This window comes from Cricetulus griseus, chromosome 4 (genome assembly GCF_003668045.3).
Source record: "Cricetulus griseus strain 17A/GY chromosome 4, alternate assembly CriGri-PICRH-1.0, whole genome shotgun sequence".
NCBI lineage: Eukaryota > Metazoa > Chordata > Mammalia > Rodentia > Cricetidae > Cricetulus > Cricetulus griseus.
The window spans coordinates 79,115,758-79,130,256 of NC_048597.1; the positions used below are offsets into that span (position 1 = coordinate 79,115,758).

Below are 14,499 nucleotides of genomic sequence, written 5' to 3' on the forward strand. Positions count from 1 at the left end.
GGAAGGTGGAGGCAGGAGGAACAAGAGTTCAGGGTCATCCTCTGCTACACAGTGAATTTTAGGACAGCTGGACTACATGACACCCTGTGTCAAAAAAAATATCTGATTAATAACAGAAGAAAGGGGCTGGAGAGATGGCTAGGCAATTAAGAGTCATGTCTGCTCTCCCAGAGGACCCGGGGTTCAATCCACCTACATGGCGGCACCAGTTCAAGAGGATCTGACACCCTCCCACAGACATACATGCAGGCAAAACATCATAAAACAGAAGAATTAAAACAAAAGAAAAATATTTCAGGAGCAAATGACCACAGGAGGTGGCTCTTGAGGTCAGAATAAACAGGACACAACTGGCATATGGAAGAAGCAGCAGTGGCTTCACTATGGCATGTTCCTGGAAGCTCCCAAGCTGCTGCCTGTCCTCAGGTGACAAAGTTCACAACAAATACAGACTCAGAGCCAAGCATTCTATGACAACCTTGGCCACCTCCAAGAGGCGAGTGTCTTGTGTCCTGGCCACACTGAGCTGAGTAGATTATGTTTTAACTCCTTATTCTCCATCAGAAAATGCCCAACCTAGAATCTTGGGTACACCGGAAAGCTAAAACCCACAGATGACCTCTCTCCTCCAGTGTTGTGAGGGGGGTGTGTGGGTGGGTGCATGGGTGTGTGGGTGGGTGTGGTGTGGAGACCAGAGTTTGACATCTGCTGTCTTCAGTTGTTTTCCTGTTCATTTTTTGAGACAAAGTTTCTTACTGAACCTGGAACTAGCTGCTCCATCTAGACTGGTTCACCAGTGTGGGATCCTCCTGTCTCCATCTTCCAGCACTGGAATTATGTCACATGCCACTATACTCAGCTTTTTACATAGCTGCTGGGGATCTGACTGTATCCTCATATTTGCAAGCAAGCACTTTACTGGCTGAGCCATCTCCCCAAACTCCTCCCACACATTTCATTGATGTCAATAAATGCCAGGCACCACAGCAAACATTTAATGGGCTTCTTTTTGATCACTAGTCCAGTGTCTGCTATCATGGTGTCTCTAGCCTCAAATCTCAATGGCCCTAAAACCCCTCCATGCTTACCTTTTTATATAGAAGACATCCAAAGCAAAAAAGAAAAAAAGAAAAAGAAAAGGCATCCCCAGGAAAGATACACATCTAAGACTGAGTAGGAAGAGGTCTGGGACAAACAATCCCCAACCTTAAGACACTAAGTTTCCAAGCCCTCCAACCCTCAAAGCATACTGGGTCACTATAAACAGCAAGCCTGATGGCTACAGGGAGGCTCTAGCTACCTGCTTAGCCTCCAGGGTAAGATGCTGGGTGTGGACAAAAGGTGCTTATCTGAGCTGAGTCCAGGCATTAATGCCTAAAGTGAGCTCCCAATAGAGGGCAGAGGACGAGTGGCAATATCTGGAGACATTACTAACTGTTATAATGCAGGGAGGCAGCCTTGGGGTCGGAAGCTGCTCCACAACCATATACCCAAGACACCTGCCACAGCAAGGCCTTCTCCCACTCAAAGATGTCCAGGGAGTCAGGGTGAGAAAACCGGGGCTAAATTCTACTCTCCATAAGGAATGAAGGGCAGAAGGGGGAACAGCCCAAAGCCAGGCATGGTGACACAGAACTGCTATCCCAGTTACTCAGGAAGCTAAGGTAGAGGAATCACAAGTTTAAGGCTAGCACAGGCTACATAGTGAGAGCAAGGTAAGCTTGGGAAAAGTAATGAGACCCTGTCTCAAAATAAAATAAAAAAAGAAAATGGAGGGCTGGAGAGAAGCCTCCACAGTTAAGAGAATTTGCTGTTCTTCCAGAGGATACAAGTTCAGTTTCCAGCACCCGTATCAGGCAGCTCACAACCACCTGTAACTCCAGCTTCAGCTCTATGTGTATATGCATTCACACACACACAATTTTTTAAAAAGTCTTTTAAAAAAATTAAGAAGCAGCTTGTAGCTGGTGGTACAGCACTAGGGGTGAGGCTCAGTGGTAGAGCACCTGCCTAGAATTCCCCAGTGAGGTGCTGAGGTGTGACTCAGTGGTAGAGGCCCTGCCTAGAATTCCCCAGTGAGGATCAGGGATATGGCTTAGTCTGAGAGATTGGTCTAGCATGTACAAGCCTCTAGTTCCATCTCCAATATCACACTTACACACACACACACACACACACACACACACACACACAGAGAGAGAGAGAGAGAGAGAGAGAGAGAGAGAGAGAGAGACCTCCAAACAGTCCTGCTGACCTCACACTTGATCTTCCCATGACCCTAAGCAAGTCTTATCCCTCGCCCTTCCTAAGGTGCTGACAAAAACCACATGGCCCTGCTGTCACCCTCCCCATAGTGCATGTAAGTGATTGTCATCTTTATCTCACCGACAGGACACAGGGCCCTCTCCTCATGGCACAGGCCCTAAATTCCAGCCCCTGGGAAACTACCAAGAGCTGCCTTCCAGCCTGGCACACTCCACCTCCGCCTCCCTCCCAGACAGCCCATATTTTGATAAGCTGGAAAATCAGGAAATTACAGCACAAAAAAAGCAATGTTTATAGAAAACAGAACACAAATACAACAAAGGGCATTCCCATGGGTGTACTGCAAGCACCCGATGATTCACAAGAAGCAGGTGAACTAACTGCCAGCTGCAGCCTTAGTTCCCGCTCCCAGTGCCACTTGGCTTCAGGCATCTGCCATCCCGTGCTTCTAATACTCCTGAAAGGAGCTCCTGAAAGCCCACAGCAGCTTCGACTGTAGGAACAAGCATGGGGCACTCAGGAGGCAGAGGCAGGATGATCTCTGTGAGTTCCAGGCCAGGTGTGCTGTTCGGGTCACTGTGCTGTGTCACCTGGGTGTCTGAAGGCATCCTGGGCTCCCAACTGTTCTGGGCCTACTCTTCCCTTTGCATCTCCCTAGGCTGTAGCCATCTATTTGGCCCTAAGCAGAGGCTCTACTGTGTGCTGTAATGCCAGGTAAGAAGCATGGGCAAAGACTGAGGCTGTAGCCCAGTGGTAGAATGTTTGGCTAACATGGGGTGAGGTCCTAGGTTCAATCCTCAGAACTTCCAAAAAGAAAGGGGGGAGGAGCAGCAGCTTGGGCATGCCTGTGACAACAAACCCAGCACAATCCTCACAGCCTTTGCCCTGGCCACAGCGCACCTTTGTCACACCCAGAGAAGGAGGGCAAACAGGATAGCCATCCCTTGGGCTGGGCCTGCTTGGGCAGTAACATGACCCCCTACGGCCCAACAAGTGGGTCACTCAGCCTGGCCAATGAAGAATGGACTCTTTATTGGGAAGGTTTTCATAGCTTCCCTCACAAGGAGAGGCTGTGAGCTGCAGAACTTCCTCTGACCCGGCCTCATGTGAGCACAGTGCTGAATGAGGTGGACAGAACAAAATCCCACATACTTCACCCACAGCAGCCAGAATCCACTATGCAATAGAACAGGCTTGCCAAAGCTCTACCTCACCCAGGTGACACAACACAATGACCTGGTGACACACAGACCTGTCTGGGCACAGGGCACCAGCAGCAGCCCTCTGATGGTTTCATCAGGCCTGCTCCATCCAAAATGTTGCTCTGGAAGCTGAGGAGATGGCTCAGTGAGTAAGAATGCTTGTTATGCAAACACGAGGATGTGAGTTCAAATCCTCTGTACCCCATAAAATGCTAAAGTGTGGCCTTGTGCCTGTAACCCCATCATTGCGAGTGTCACACAGAGGAACACCCCTCTTCTTCCAGGCTCAGTGCAAGACTCTATCTTAAGGGAATAAGGAGTAAGATACAGGGCAGGACATCCCAAGACCTCCTATGGCTTCTGTGTTCACACACATGGGTACATGAACCTACACATGCACCACATATGCATTACACAGGCAAACACAAAACAAAGTGATGCTCCACAAACCAGTATCAAGGTCCTGTGTGTGTGTGTGTGTGTGTGTGTGTGTGTGTGTGTGTGTGTGTGTGTGTGTGTGTGTACACGCCCATGTTGCATGCACTTGGACTTTCCAACACACCTGGTTATAAAAAGTCTCTGAAAATGATGTGTGGGGCCAGGGAGATGGCCCACTGAGTAAAGGAACTTGCTGCATAAACCTGACAACCCGGAGTTGGATTCCCAGAACCCACTGCAGAAAGAGGGAACCAACTCCACAAAGCTGACCTTTGACCTCCGAGTGAGCCATACATGTATGCACCCACCTCTCTCTCTCTCTCTCTCTCACACACACACACACACACACACACACACACTCACACAGGGCCAATAAGATGGCTTATTGGGTAAAAGTACTTGCCACCAAGGCTGATCACCTGAGTTTGATTCCTGGGACCCCCATGGTAGAAGAATTGACTCGCAGTTTGACCTCTGACTTCCACACTGATGCCTACTTTCAGTTTCCCTGACACAAATAGGAACTCATATTTTAAAAACAGATACAAAATTTAAAAAAGAAGAAGCAGTTGTCACCATGACACGTATTACTTTATATTCTAACTTTAAAGAAAGTTTGTGGCTGGAGAGATGGCTCAGCATTAACAATACTTGTTGCTCTTGTACAGGCCCTAGGTTTGAGTCCCATCTCCTACACAGTGGCTCACAACAACCTGTAACTTCCAGGCATTCCCAGGGTACACATTCATACACATAAGATAAATCTATTTTTTTAAAAATCAACTAAAAACTAACCTTGGGTATTAGAAAAAATAAATTCTGGCAAAATAACTAATTTCTTTCCATCAATTGAATAATAAAGCAATAGGCACCATGCCACCAACCACATTCTTGAGGCCAAGAGCAAGCCAAGCTACCCTACTCCTAAAGTCCACAAGAAGTGTGACAACCAACTGCCTCCAGGCCACCTGAGGCATTGACTAACCTGCTGCATATCCTCATGCAGCCACTTGACACCAGAGTCCGTTGGACTTGGCAATGCCATGAGGGTCTGTGAAGCATCTTTCATTGTCTTCTATCCAGCCACCCTAAGATTCCTGACACATCTAAGAGGGACTCTGTGGCAGGTCAACAACCCAGAATCCATGGGTCTCTGAGACTGATGGGCTGGATTCAGCCTAACACACTATAGAAGGTAGCAGAAGCCACTGAAAATGGGCCACCAAATGTCTAACAGACAATGCACACACACAATAACATTATTCAGACTTCTGAAGATGTCAATGATTCACCACAGCCCCAGTGGCCCCTGCCAAACCAAACCCACCTTCCACATGTTCTTCAGCTCCCTCTGTCTCCCCCCAGGGTATCCTTCCATGCCCCACTTCCTCACCTGCAGTGGTGGTATCCACATCCCTGGCTGCCAGCTCTTCCACATCTGACCTCTTCCTCAGCTCAAACCTCCGGGACAAGCCTTCTCGGGGTTTCCATAACTCCTGGATCAAGAGGGGCTTCTCATTGTCCCCAAACACTCGGAAGCACTGGGCTTGCCACCTCTGCCCAGCATCCCCAGCCTGGCCCACAACGTCACATAGCACATATTGGCCGGCACACTCAGGGTCCAGGGCATATCTCTCCAGGGCCTCTTTCACCAGCTCCTGGGCACTGGAGGTGCCAGTGGCCAGGACACTCTTGTAGTGGGTGCCTGTACAGACACTGTCCCCAAACACCTTCAAGACCCCAGGGGCTGAGAGCTGAGTGGAGAGCTCCGCAGGGTCATCACTGGCACGTAGGCTGCAGAAGGTGGAGTCCAGGTCCCGATACTTGTAGCTCAGTGTCCGGGACAGCATAGTGGACAGTAGCTGGCTCTGTCGTTTCAATTTATTCTTGGTGGGAGGAGACATGATGAGTTGAGTCCCATAAAACATGGTGGGTGCGTCTTCATGGATAACCACTGAGGCTTTCAGCCAATGGGTGGGGGAAGGCTGGAGCCTGGGAGGACAAAGTGATATAGGTTAGAGCCAAGTATCAGGGACATCAAGCGCAAGAGACATGAGTCCATCCCAGCAGAGGCAACAGTCCTGGGCTGTCCTGGCATCCACAACACCTGAAGCCAGAAGCCCAGCAGTGGAACTGACAAGTCAGAGCCTTTGAGGAGCAAGGGGCAAAGAGGTCTGATAGACTGAGTCCTTCAGGGAAAGTCACTGTGAAGTAAAACAAGGAAGTCACAGTAAGTCATAAGCGCCTTAGGGCTCTGTGACTTCTGAGAAGTGCTGGGCAAGTGGATAAGGGACAGCACACAGTCTCAGCAGGGCTGGTTCTCTGTCCTAGGGGACATGCTCACACCACCTAGCAATGAATGCCATGACCAGAAAAACAACAACAAAAAACAAACAACAACAAAAAACCATATTCAACTTGGCTGTGAATTTAATTTCTTCTATGCCATTCTATACAAAAGAAGGTCATCCAAGCACAAGCAGAGCTGGGGAAATGGCCACAGCTACACACACACACACACACACACACACACACACACACACACACACACACACACACAAGCCTTGGGACTGGGAAAATGGCTCAGTGGGTAAAGGCACCTGCTGTGCAAGCATGAAGACCTGAATTCAGATCTCCAGCACCCATGTACAAGTGGGGCATAGCTATGCATGCACCTATAACCCCAGTATTTGAGGGACAGAGACAGGAGGATTGCTGGGACTTGCAACCAACCTAGCTCCAGGCTCAGAGAGAAAAACCCTGTCTCCAAACAATAAGACTGAGAATGATAGAGGTCTTCTCTGGTTTCCATATGGGCATAGGTTCGTTCTCCTCTCTCCCTCCTTCCCTCTCCCTCCCTCCATCCTCTCCCCCTCCCCCCATCTCTCTCCCCTAACAAGCCACCAGACACTAGAAACACAAACCCCAAGAAAACGCTGCTCCCCATGACCTGGCAGAGGAGACTGGTCCTGGTCCTGACTGGATGGGATCCTTGACAGAGAAGCTTGATCCCAACTAAAGAAACACTTCCCTAGGACTGAAGCTTGGCATGTCGGTTTGGCCACTAGGAACAACACAAAGATCGCCTTCAGAGCCAGTGTAAGCATCCTTGGAATGCATGCATTCCACCCACCATGTTCAACCACCCAGCCACCCGGCCCTTCAGAAAGAGGTTGGCTCCTTAGGAAGCAGGAAGAAACTGTGTGATACAGAATCCTAATCCTAAAGCCCCTGATGCCCTACAGGGTTTAGAGATGGAATTGCCCATCTCCTACAAAATAGTCTTAAGGGCTGGAGAGCCCAGAGAAGGAAATGGGAACTTGAGGCTCTGCCACCAGATAGGATGAGGAAGAAAAGATGCATGCATTCATCTCTTGATGACCATACCCCACTCCTGCACCACAGACAAAGACAAACAGAATGGTGAGCCAAGAAAGGAGTGTTTTCTAGAAGGCTCCCCACAAGTGAGGCCAACCTGCAACCCCTGGGGCTGTATGCAATGGAGGATAGCTATGAATGATGCCCAACACAAAACTGTAAATGTATTTAAAACATGAGGCTTTGGGTGGGTTTGTTTTGTTTTTCACAGTGCTTGAGTGTCAGCTTTGTAGATGATATCATGCTGCAATGTCCAAAGGTTGAACACACCCTCTAGTGACTCAGGACTCAGAGAAAGTACCACAGAGACCTGCCACCGTGACTCCAACTAGTCAACTCCACTAAAGTCCCCAGCCTCCACTCACCCACATTTTTATGGACTGGAGATGGATTTTAGTGGCAACTTATGGCAGAACCACCCAAGGAACTTTTCAAAAGATTCTCAGGAGACTGAGAATCTTTTGAAGCCTGATGACCTCAGTCTGACACAGGGACCACAATCAAGAAGGGGAGAACCAACTCCCCAAAACTGTCTTCCGATCTCTACATGGTGTGTACACACATGCAATAAATGTAAAATAAATGATTAAAAAACATAAGCCAGGCGTTGGTGGCGCACGCCTTTAATCCCAGCACTCAGGAGGCAGAGGCAGGCGGATCTCTGTGAGTTCAAGGCCAGCCTGGTCTCCACAGCGAGTGCCAGGACAGCCTCCAAAGCTACACAGAGAAACCCTGTCTCGAAAAAAACAAACAAACAAACAAACAAACAAACAAAAACCCAAAAAACAAAACAAAACAAAAAAAACATTCTTAGGGATGGAGAGATGGTTCAGTGGTTAAAAGCATGTACTGCTCTTGCAGAGGACCAAAGTTCAATTCCCAGCACCCACATGGCATCTCACACCCATATGTAACTTCAATTCCAGGAGATCTAATGCCTTCTTCTGACCCCTGAGGACACCAGGCACACATGTGCTACATACACCTACATTCAGGCAAGCACTCATACACATAAAATAAACTAAAAAAAGAAAAACCAAAGTAAGTTTGTTTGTTAAGAGTTGGGTAAAGCAGAGTGTGTGGTCCACATCTGCAGTTACATCATCTGGAAGATAAAGGCAAGGTCAATCTCCGCTACACAGAAAGCTGCAGGCCAGCGTGGGCTACAAGAGACTCAGTCTTAAAACAAAATAAAACAAGACAAGACAAAACAAACCCTAGAAGTGGTCATGAATGCCTGTAATCCTGCAATCCCAGCAACTCAGAGGAGGTTGAAGCAGGGGAATCTTGAGTTGGAGGCCAACCTGAGCTAAAAACACAGCACGATCCTGTCTCAAAACAAAGACCCCACAGGGAGCCAAACAATGCAACTGTTCAGACCTCCAAGCTGAAATCTGAGAATCGGATTTCATACTGCTTTTACCCTGCGGCCTCTCCCACCACCAGCAGCATCACAAACAAAGCAGGCCACCATACCAGTCCTCCACAGCCTGCTAATCTAGGTGCCTGGGCAGTGTGGGAAGGGTCTGAGCTCTTCCAGAGCCTCCTGAGAGCTTCATACCGTTAAGTCAGAGCTCACAAAACTAGCAACTGCCATGTGGGATGGCCTATGGCCCACCACAAAGCCTTGAACTTGCCTATAAATAGCTGGTGTCCAGAGAAAGTGCACAGAAAATGGAAATACAGAAGATTCTTTGGGTCTCAGCAGAGAAAGTATGGATAGATCAAAGCATTGTGTCTCTTCCCCTGAGGATCCTGTGACAAGTGTCTTCAACAACCCCAGAAGCCTAGAACTAATTATGCTCCCCACATGGGACTGTCACTTAAACCACAGCAAAGCAATTTCAAGGGGCTGTAGAGATGGCTCAGTGTTTAAGGGTGCTGGCTCTGCAAGCATGAGGACCTGAGTTCGAATCCCTGACACCCATGTAAAAAGCTGGTTATGGCTGCACATGCCTATAACCTCAACACTGAGGATGACACACACCTGAGGCTCTTCCAGCGGAAATGTCTTCTTTGCTTCAAGGAAGCGACTGAGAAGAATGAAGTGTTGTAGAGACCGTGTCATCTCAGAATGTGTGCTGGTCAGGCATCCAAGGAAGAGGCAGGTAGACACTGACAGCTCCATCTGCTCCAGCCTCTGCTTGTATAGGTACTGGCACACACATTCCCACACACTCACATGCATGCCCCCACTTCCGAAATGTGTATTCACATGCACACATGGGGATTAAAGTTCCATCCCCAGAACCCATGCACACCCAGCATCATGGCATACATCATGGTCTCGGGGAATGAAGGCAGCAGAACCCCTGGGATTCCCTGCCTAGCCTGTTTATGTAGTCCCAAGCCAGTGAGAGACCCTGTCTCAGAAACACAAGGTGAGCAACATCTTGAGTAATCACTCCCGAGAGTGACCTCTGGCCTCTGCATGCATACACACCCCTTCCTTGGAAGCCTCTAGACCGGCACACATTCTCAGATGATTCGGCCTCCACGACACTTTGTCTCCTTTGTGGCCCTAGAAGCCATGGCTTCTGGAGACCACGTCCAGGAGTAAATGTAAACATGTCAAACTGTCCTTAGGTAGGAGAAAAATCACAAAGTAAACTCCAGTGTTTCAAAGGACCAGATCCAATGCAGAAGTGAACTGGCATCTTGGACCCAGGCTGTATGTCTTGGGCAGGCTGATACAATCTAACTGTAGTCCCTCTTTAACACAACTCTTTAAAAAAGAGATGTTAATTGGGCATGGTGGTGCAAGCCTGAAATCCCAGTCCTCTGAAGGTAGAGGCCTGAGAATCAAGAGCTCAGGGTCATCCTCAGCTACCCAGGACAACCTGGGCTACATGAGATACCATCAAAAGAGAAAGAGTGAGGAGGAGAAACGGAAGCAGGTATGGCTCACATGTACAGCCTCAGCACTCAGGACGCTATGGAAGAAGGATTGCATGGCAAGATCCGCCTGGGATATATAATGAGTTCCAGACCAACTGGGGATGAAAGACACTGTACTATCTAAAGGGAGGTAATGGGGGCAGAAATGTTCCTAGCATACATGAAGCCTTAGGTTCCATTCCTAAGCACTGCATAAGCTAGGCATGGTGGCACATGCCTATAGTCCCAGTACTCAAGAGGTAGAGAGGAACAATCAGAAGTTCAAGGGTACTGGGCCTTCAAGATGGCAAAGGTGCTTGCTGCCAAGCCTGATGTTCAATTCTCACATGCCAGAAGAAGAAAATGGACTCCCAAAAGTTGTCCTCCAGACACCAACTGAGCATGTACATACATGCACACAGAGAGAATATTAAATTTAAATATTAAAAATATCTTTAAAAATTTAAAATATGCACACATAAAAAAAGAACAAATAAATCAATATAAAAAAATTGAAGAAGTTCAAGGTCATCCTTGGTTATGCAGAGAGTTTGAGGCCAGTCCTGGCTACACATAGCCCTGTCTCAAAACACATAAATAAAGGGAAAGAAATGGGGGAAATTATAAGCACGTAACTATTAGGTCCCCTCTAGAGTCTCAGGAGCAAGGGTGCAGACTGCAAGTTCAGAGGTGTCCCTCCCTCCTGTCCAGGGCCCCTCTAAGACAAAATTAGGAAAACCATAAGAGCAGGAAGCGGCAGAGACTGTGTGAGTGTGATTCATTCCTTCCCAACATCCCCCCTTTAGCCCCTCAGAGCTTTAGCTTTTCTGAGATTTTTCAGAAAGCTTTCTTTTATGGCCATCCTCCCCACCACCACCAAAGAGAGTGGGTCCTGAGGGTGGCCACCTGCTCATAGGCCACTTCCCTTCCTAATCACAGGACCAAGAGTGCAGCCTGTTTGTCCAAACAGGACAAAAATGTTTCTCAAAAGGCCACTTGGAATTCAGGGAAAGTCCTACAGCGAGGAGCACGCCCTGGGTAACCAGATCTGTTTTTCTGGAAGTATGACCTGTCCTTTCCTTTTCTGCCCAATTCTCGCCTCTGACACACAAACATTTGGGGACAGCTCAGGTCCCAGAGAGTCAGACTGCACACAGGGCTTTTGCTGTGGCTGCCTCACAAACTGTATCTTTTCTTGTTCTCCAAGAAGAGTCCCATTTCTGCTTTAAAAAAAAAAAAAAGAAAGAAAGAAAAAAGGTTAAGTCATAGAGACTAGGCAGGCAGTGAGGTCAGTGACGGCTGACATGGGTGGAGGGACGTCTCTGTTCCAACAGGACAATGTGGAACACATTATCATTCCAACAGGAGAAAAAAAAATGAGCAGTCAACTTTGCAGGCGGTGCATTATCCTCCTCCCCTCTTCCACAAATCCTATCTTTATGGCTCCAGCTGGAGGGAGGCTTTAAATGCGAGCATAATTCAATCAGGTTTCATTCGGCCGCTAGTCACTTAGCAAAAAGGGATCGACTTCTCCCAGTGGAATTAGGGACAGGCTCCTCTCTGGAATGCACAAGAGGTGGCCCGCAGCACTGAGACAACGGTAATCAAATTCTTTTTGGTAATTCAGATTAACTAAACACTCGACAGGCGACAGAGGCTGGCCCGGCAGGTCTGCAGGCTGTCAGGCCCCGTCCCAAGGCTCCCCAGGGACAGAAGCCAGATCCCTCTGAGGACCTCGGAGCTCCAGCTCAGCATCTGTCTCAGGCGCGGCGCTTGTCGGGGGACTGGCTGCAAATGGTACAGAAATAGCTGGGGAAACAATGCCTCTCGCGGGCACTCGGGTGGGGAGGCGACACTCTTGTGGGACGGGTGTAGGCGGGGGGTGTGGGAGAGTGTGGGACTTCCCTCCTTGAGCTCTTTCGGGATGCCCCAGGCTAGACTGCACCTCCAGGTAAACTGAGGCCTGGAAGGGCATCTCCGTCACGAATGACAGAGACCGGATCGCCCCCTGGAAGGTCACGGGGCCACGCCACCCGCGCCCACCCTGCCTTCGGGTGCAGCTCCCCCGGGCCACTTCAGGCCCCGTGCGCTCGCCGGTTTCCATGGCAACCTAGCAAGCCTGCTTCTATCGCGCCCCGGCTCGCCGCGGGGACCGTGACCAGCGCAGCCCCGCCCCAGCGCGTGCCCGGCCACCCGTGTCTCAGCCCGCGGTCTCTGCGCCCACCGCGGGTCTCCGCAGTAGCCCAGAGGCACCTCCTGGGTTACCCTCGGCCTCCGCTGACCTTCCTTCTCGCGCCCCGCACTCACCTCAGCTCAGCCCGTCAGCCGCGTCCTCCGCGCGCGGCTCCCACGCCCGCCGTTAGCCGAGCTGGCGCCCGGCTCGAGGCGCCTCCTGCCGGCCGTGCAACGGACAGGGCGAGGCCCCCCGAGGGGGCGGGGCCTCCGGGGCGGGGCCTCCGGGGCGGGGCCTGTGAGGGCGGGAAGTATGGCGAGGTGAACGGAAACCTGACACTTCAGCGCCCAATGGGAAGAGACAAAGCCTCGGATGGGCGGGGTCACATATTGGGGCGGGCCTAGCCGGTAGGGAAATATAAGTTATGCGCTAGCGTCCCCTTCTGGCAGCCAACGGTAGGAGCGATTCCCTAAGAGGTGTGGCCTTTGGGTGGGCGTGGCATCCGTGGAGGGGAGGAGCCTATTTCCTACAGCAGGCTCGTGGTAAATCGAGGGGCGGGGTCTCAGGCAATAAGGGCGTGGCCGATGCTAACCTGCCCTACGTGTGCTCTATGATCAAGTTGGTGGTGTGTTAGGCCTCCATCCCAATTAGTGGACAAGGGTGGAGGGGTGGACAAGTACATAACTGTGTCCCTTGAAATTTATGAACATGCATGAAACTGACCAGGGAGGCCAGAATTTCGTTTTATTCTAATATATTTTTACTTATTAGCAATTGCATACGTGTGCATATAGTACGTGTTATTGATATTTACCCCATTTCTTTAATTTTAATGTGATCTTTGTAGAATTTTATTTTATATTTTAGATAGAATCTAATATGTCCCAGACTGGCCTCAAACTCTATATAATCAAGGCCGACCGCCGGGCGTTAGTGGCACAGGCCTTTAATCCCAGCCCTCGGGAAGCAGAGGCAGGCGGATCTCTGTGAGTTCGAGACCAGCCTGGTCTACAAGAGCTAGTTCCAGGATAGCATACAAAGCCACAGAGAAACCCTGTCTCAAAAAAAAAAAAAAAAAAAAAATCAAGGCCGACCTTGCACTCCTATGTGTTGCTTCCACCTTCCTTGTGTTGGTATTACAGGCTTGCACTATCATGCCTCGTTTGTGTAGTGCTGGGGATCAAACCGATGACCTTGTGTATGAAATGCAAATGCTCTAGCAACTGAACATATCCCCAGCCCTAAGCAGCCAGAATTTTAAAAGACATGTCAAAGTATGGCAGACTGGCTTAAAAGCATGCAAAATGAGACTGAATCAGCTTTGACCCACATGCCTCCCTAATAGCCCTACAAATACATCTTTTTGTTGATGGTTTATAGAGTACAATGCTGTAGGGCAGTGAGTGGTTCTCAACCTTCCTAATGCTGTGACACTTTAATACAATTCCTCATATTGGGGTGAACCCCAACCATAAAATTATTTCATTGCTACTTCATCGCTGTAATGTTGCTACTGTTATGAATCATAACGTGAATACCTGATATGCAGGATATCTGCTATGCAACCCATGTGGGGCTGAAAGCCACAGGTTGAAAGCCACTGTTGTAATGACCCAATGTTTGAGAGAAGGGAAAGGGATAGACATTTACAGACCACCCCTTCTGCCAGGCCCTGCATGTCTAGGGGCTTTACACAGCCCAGCCTCCTAGATTCGTGCACCAGCACTTAAAAGGTTCCCCCTATTCAACTCTTCCCCTAGATATAGAGGCACAGAGCAGTCAGGTGGCTATAGGTCAGCCAAGACTTGGCTTGACTGTGTGATGAACCAGTACCCCCACAGACCTTTACAGGACACCCCCATCACACACACCTACCTCCTCATATACCCCAGTCTGGGAGGTTGTAACCAAACAATATACTGGAATATTTCCATACAATTTCCTACAAACAATAAATAGCAAAGAGGCAGTTACCAGTGCTGGCAGGAGAGCGTGGGTTCAGCCTGGATGTTTTTCTTGCCATGTCCCGAGCTGCAATCAAGCCCATCTCCAGACTCTCTACACCCATCTCTGGCAGAGACTCACACACTGCAACACTGGAACCAGATCTGGACTATTTTTGTAAATAAAGTTTTATTGGGACCCAGGTATGATTGTTTGTTTACA

At 49.3% G+C, this 14,499-nt stretch overlaps 1 protein-coding gene across 1 annotated transcript in view; it reads right to left on the reverse strand.

The window, feature by feature from the left end:
- Nucleotides 1–6,852, reverse strand: part of Radil (Rap associating with DIL domain) — a 57,300-nt gene extending 50,448 nt beyond the window's left edge. Inside the window, exons 1-2 of the mRNA XM_035444434.1 lie at nt 6,830–6,852; nt 5,299–5,897 (exon numbers count right to left, since the gene is read on the reverse strand). Of these exons, the coding sequence (XP_035300325.1) occupies nt 5,299–5,897; nt 6,830–6,852 (622 nt within the window). The remainder of the gene's footprint in view (nt 1–5,298; nt 5,898–6,829) is intronic.
- Between the last annotated feature and the right edge of the window lie 7,647 nt (nt 6,853–14,499).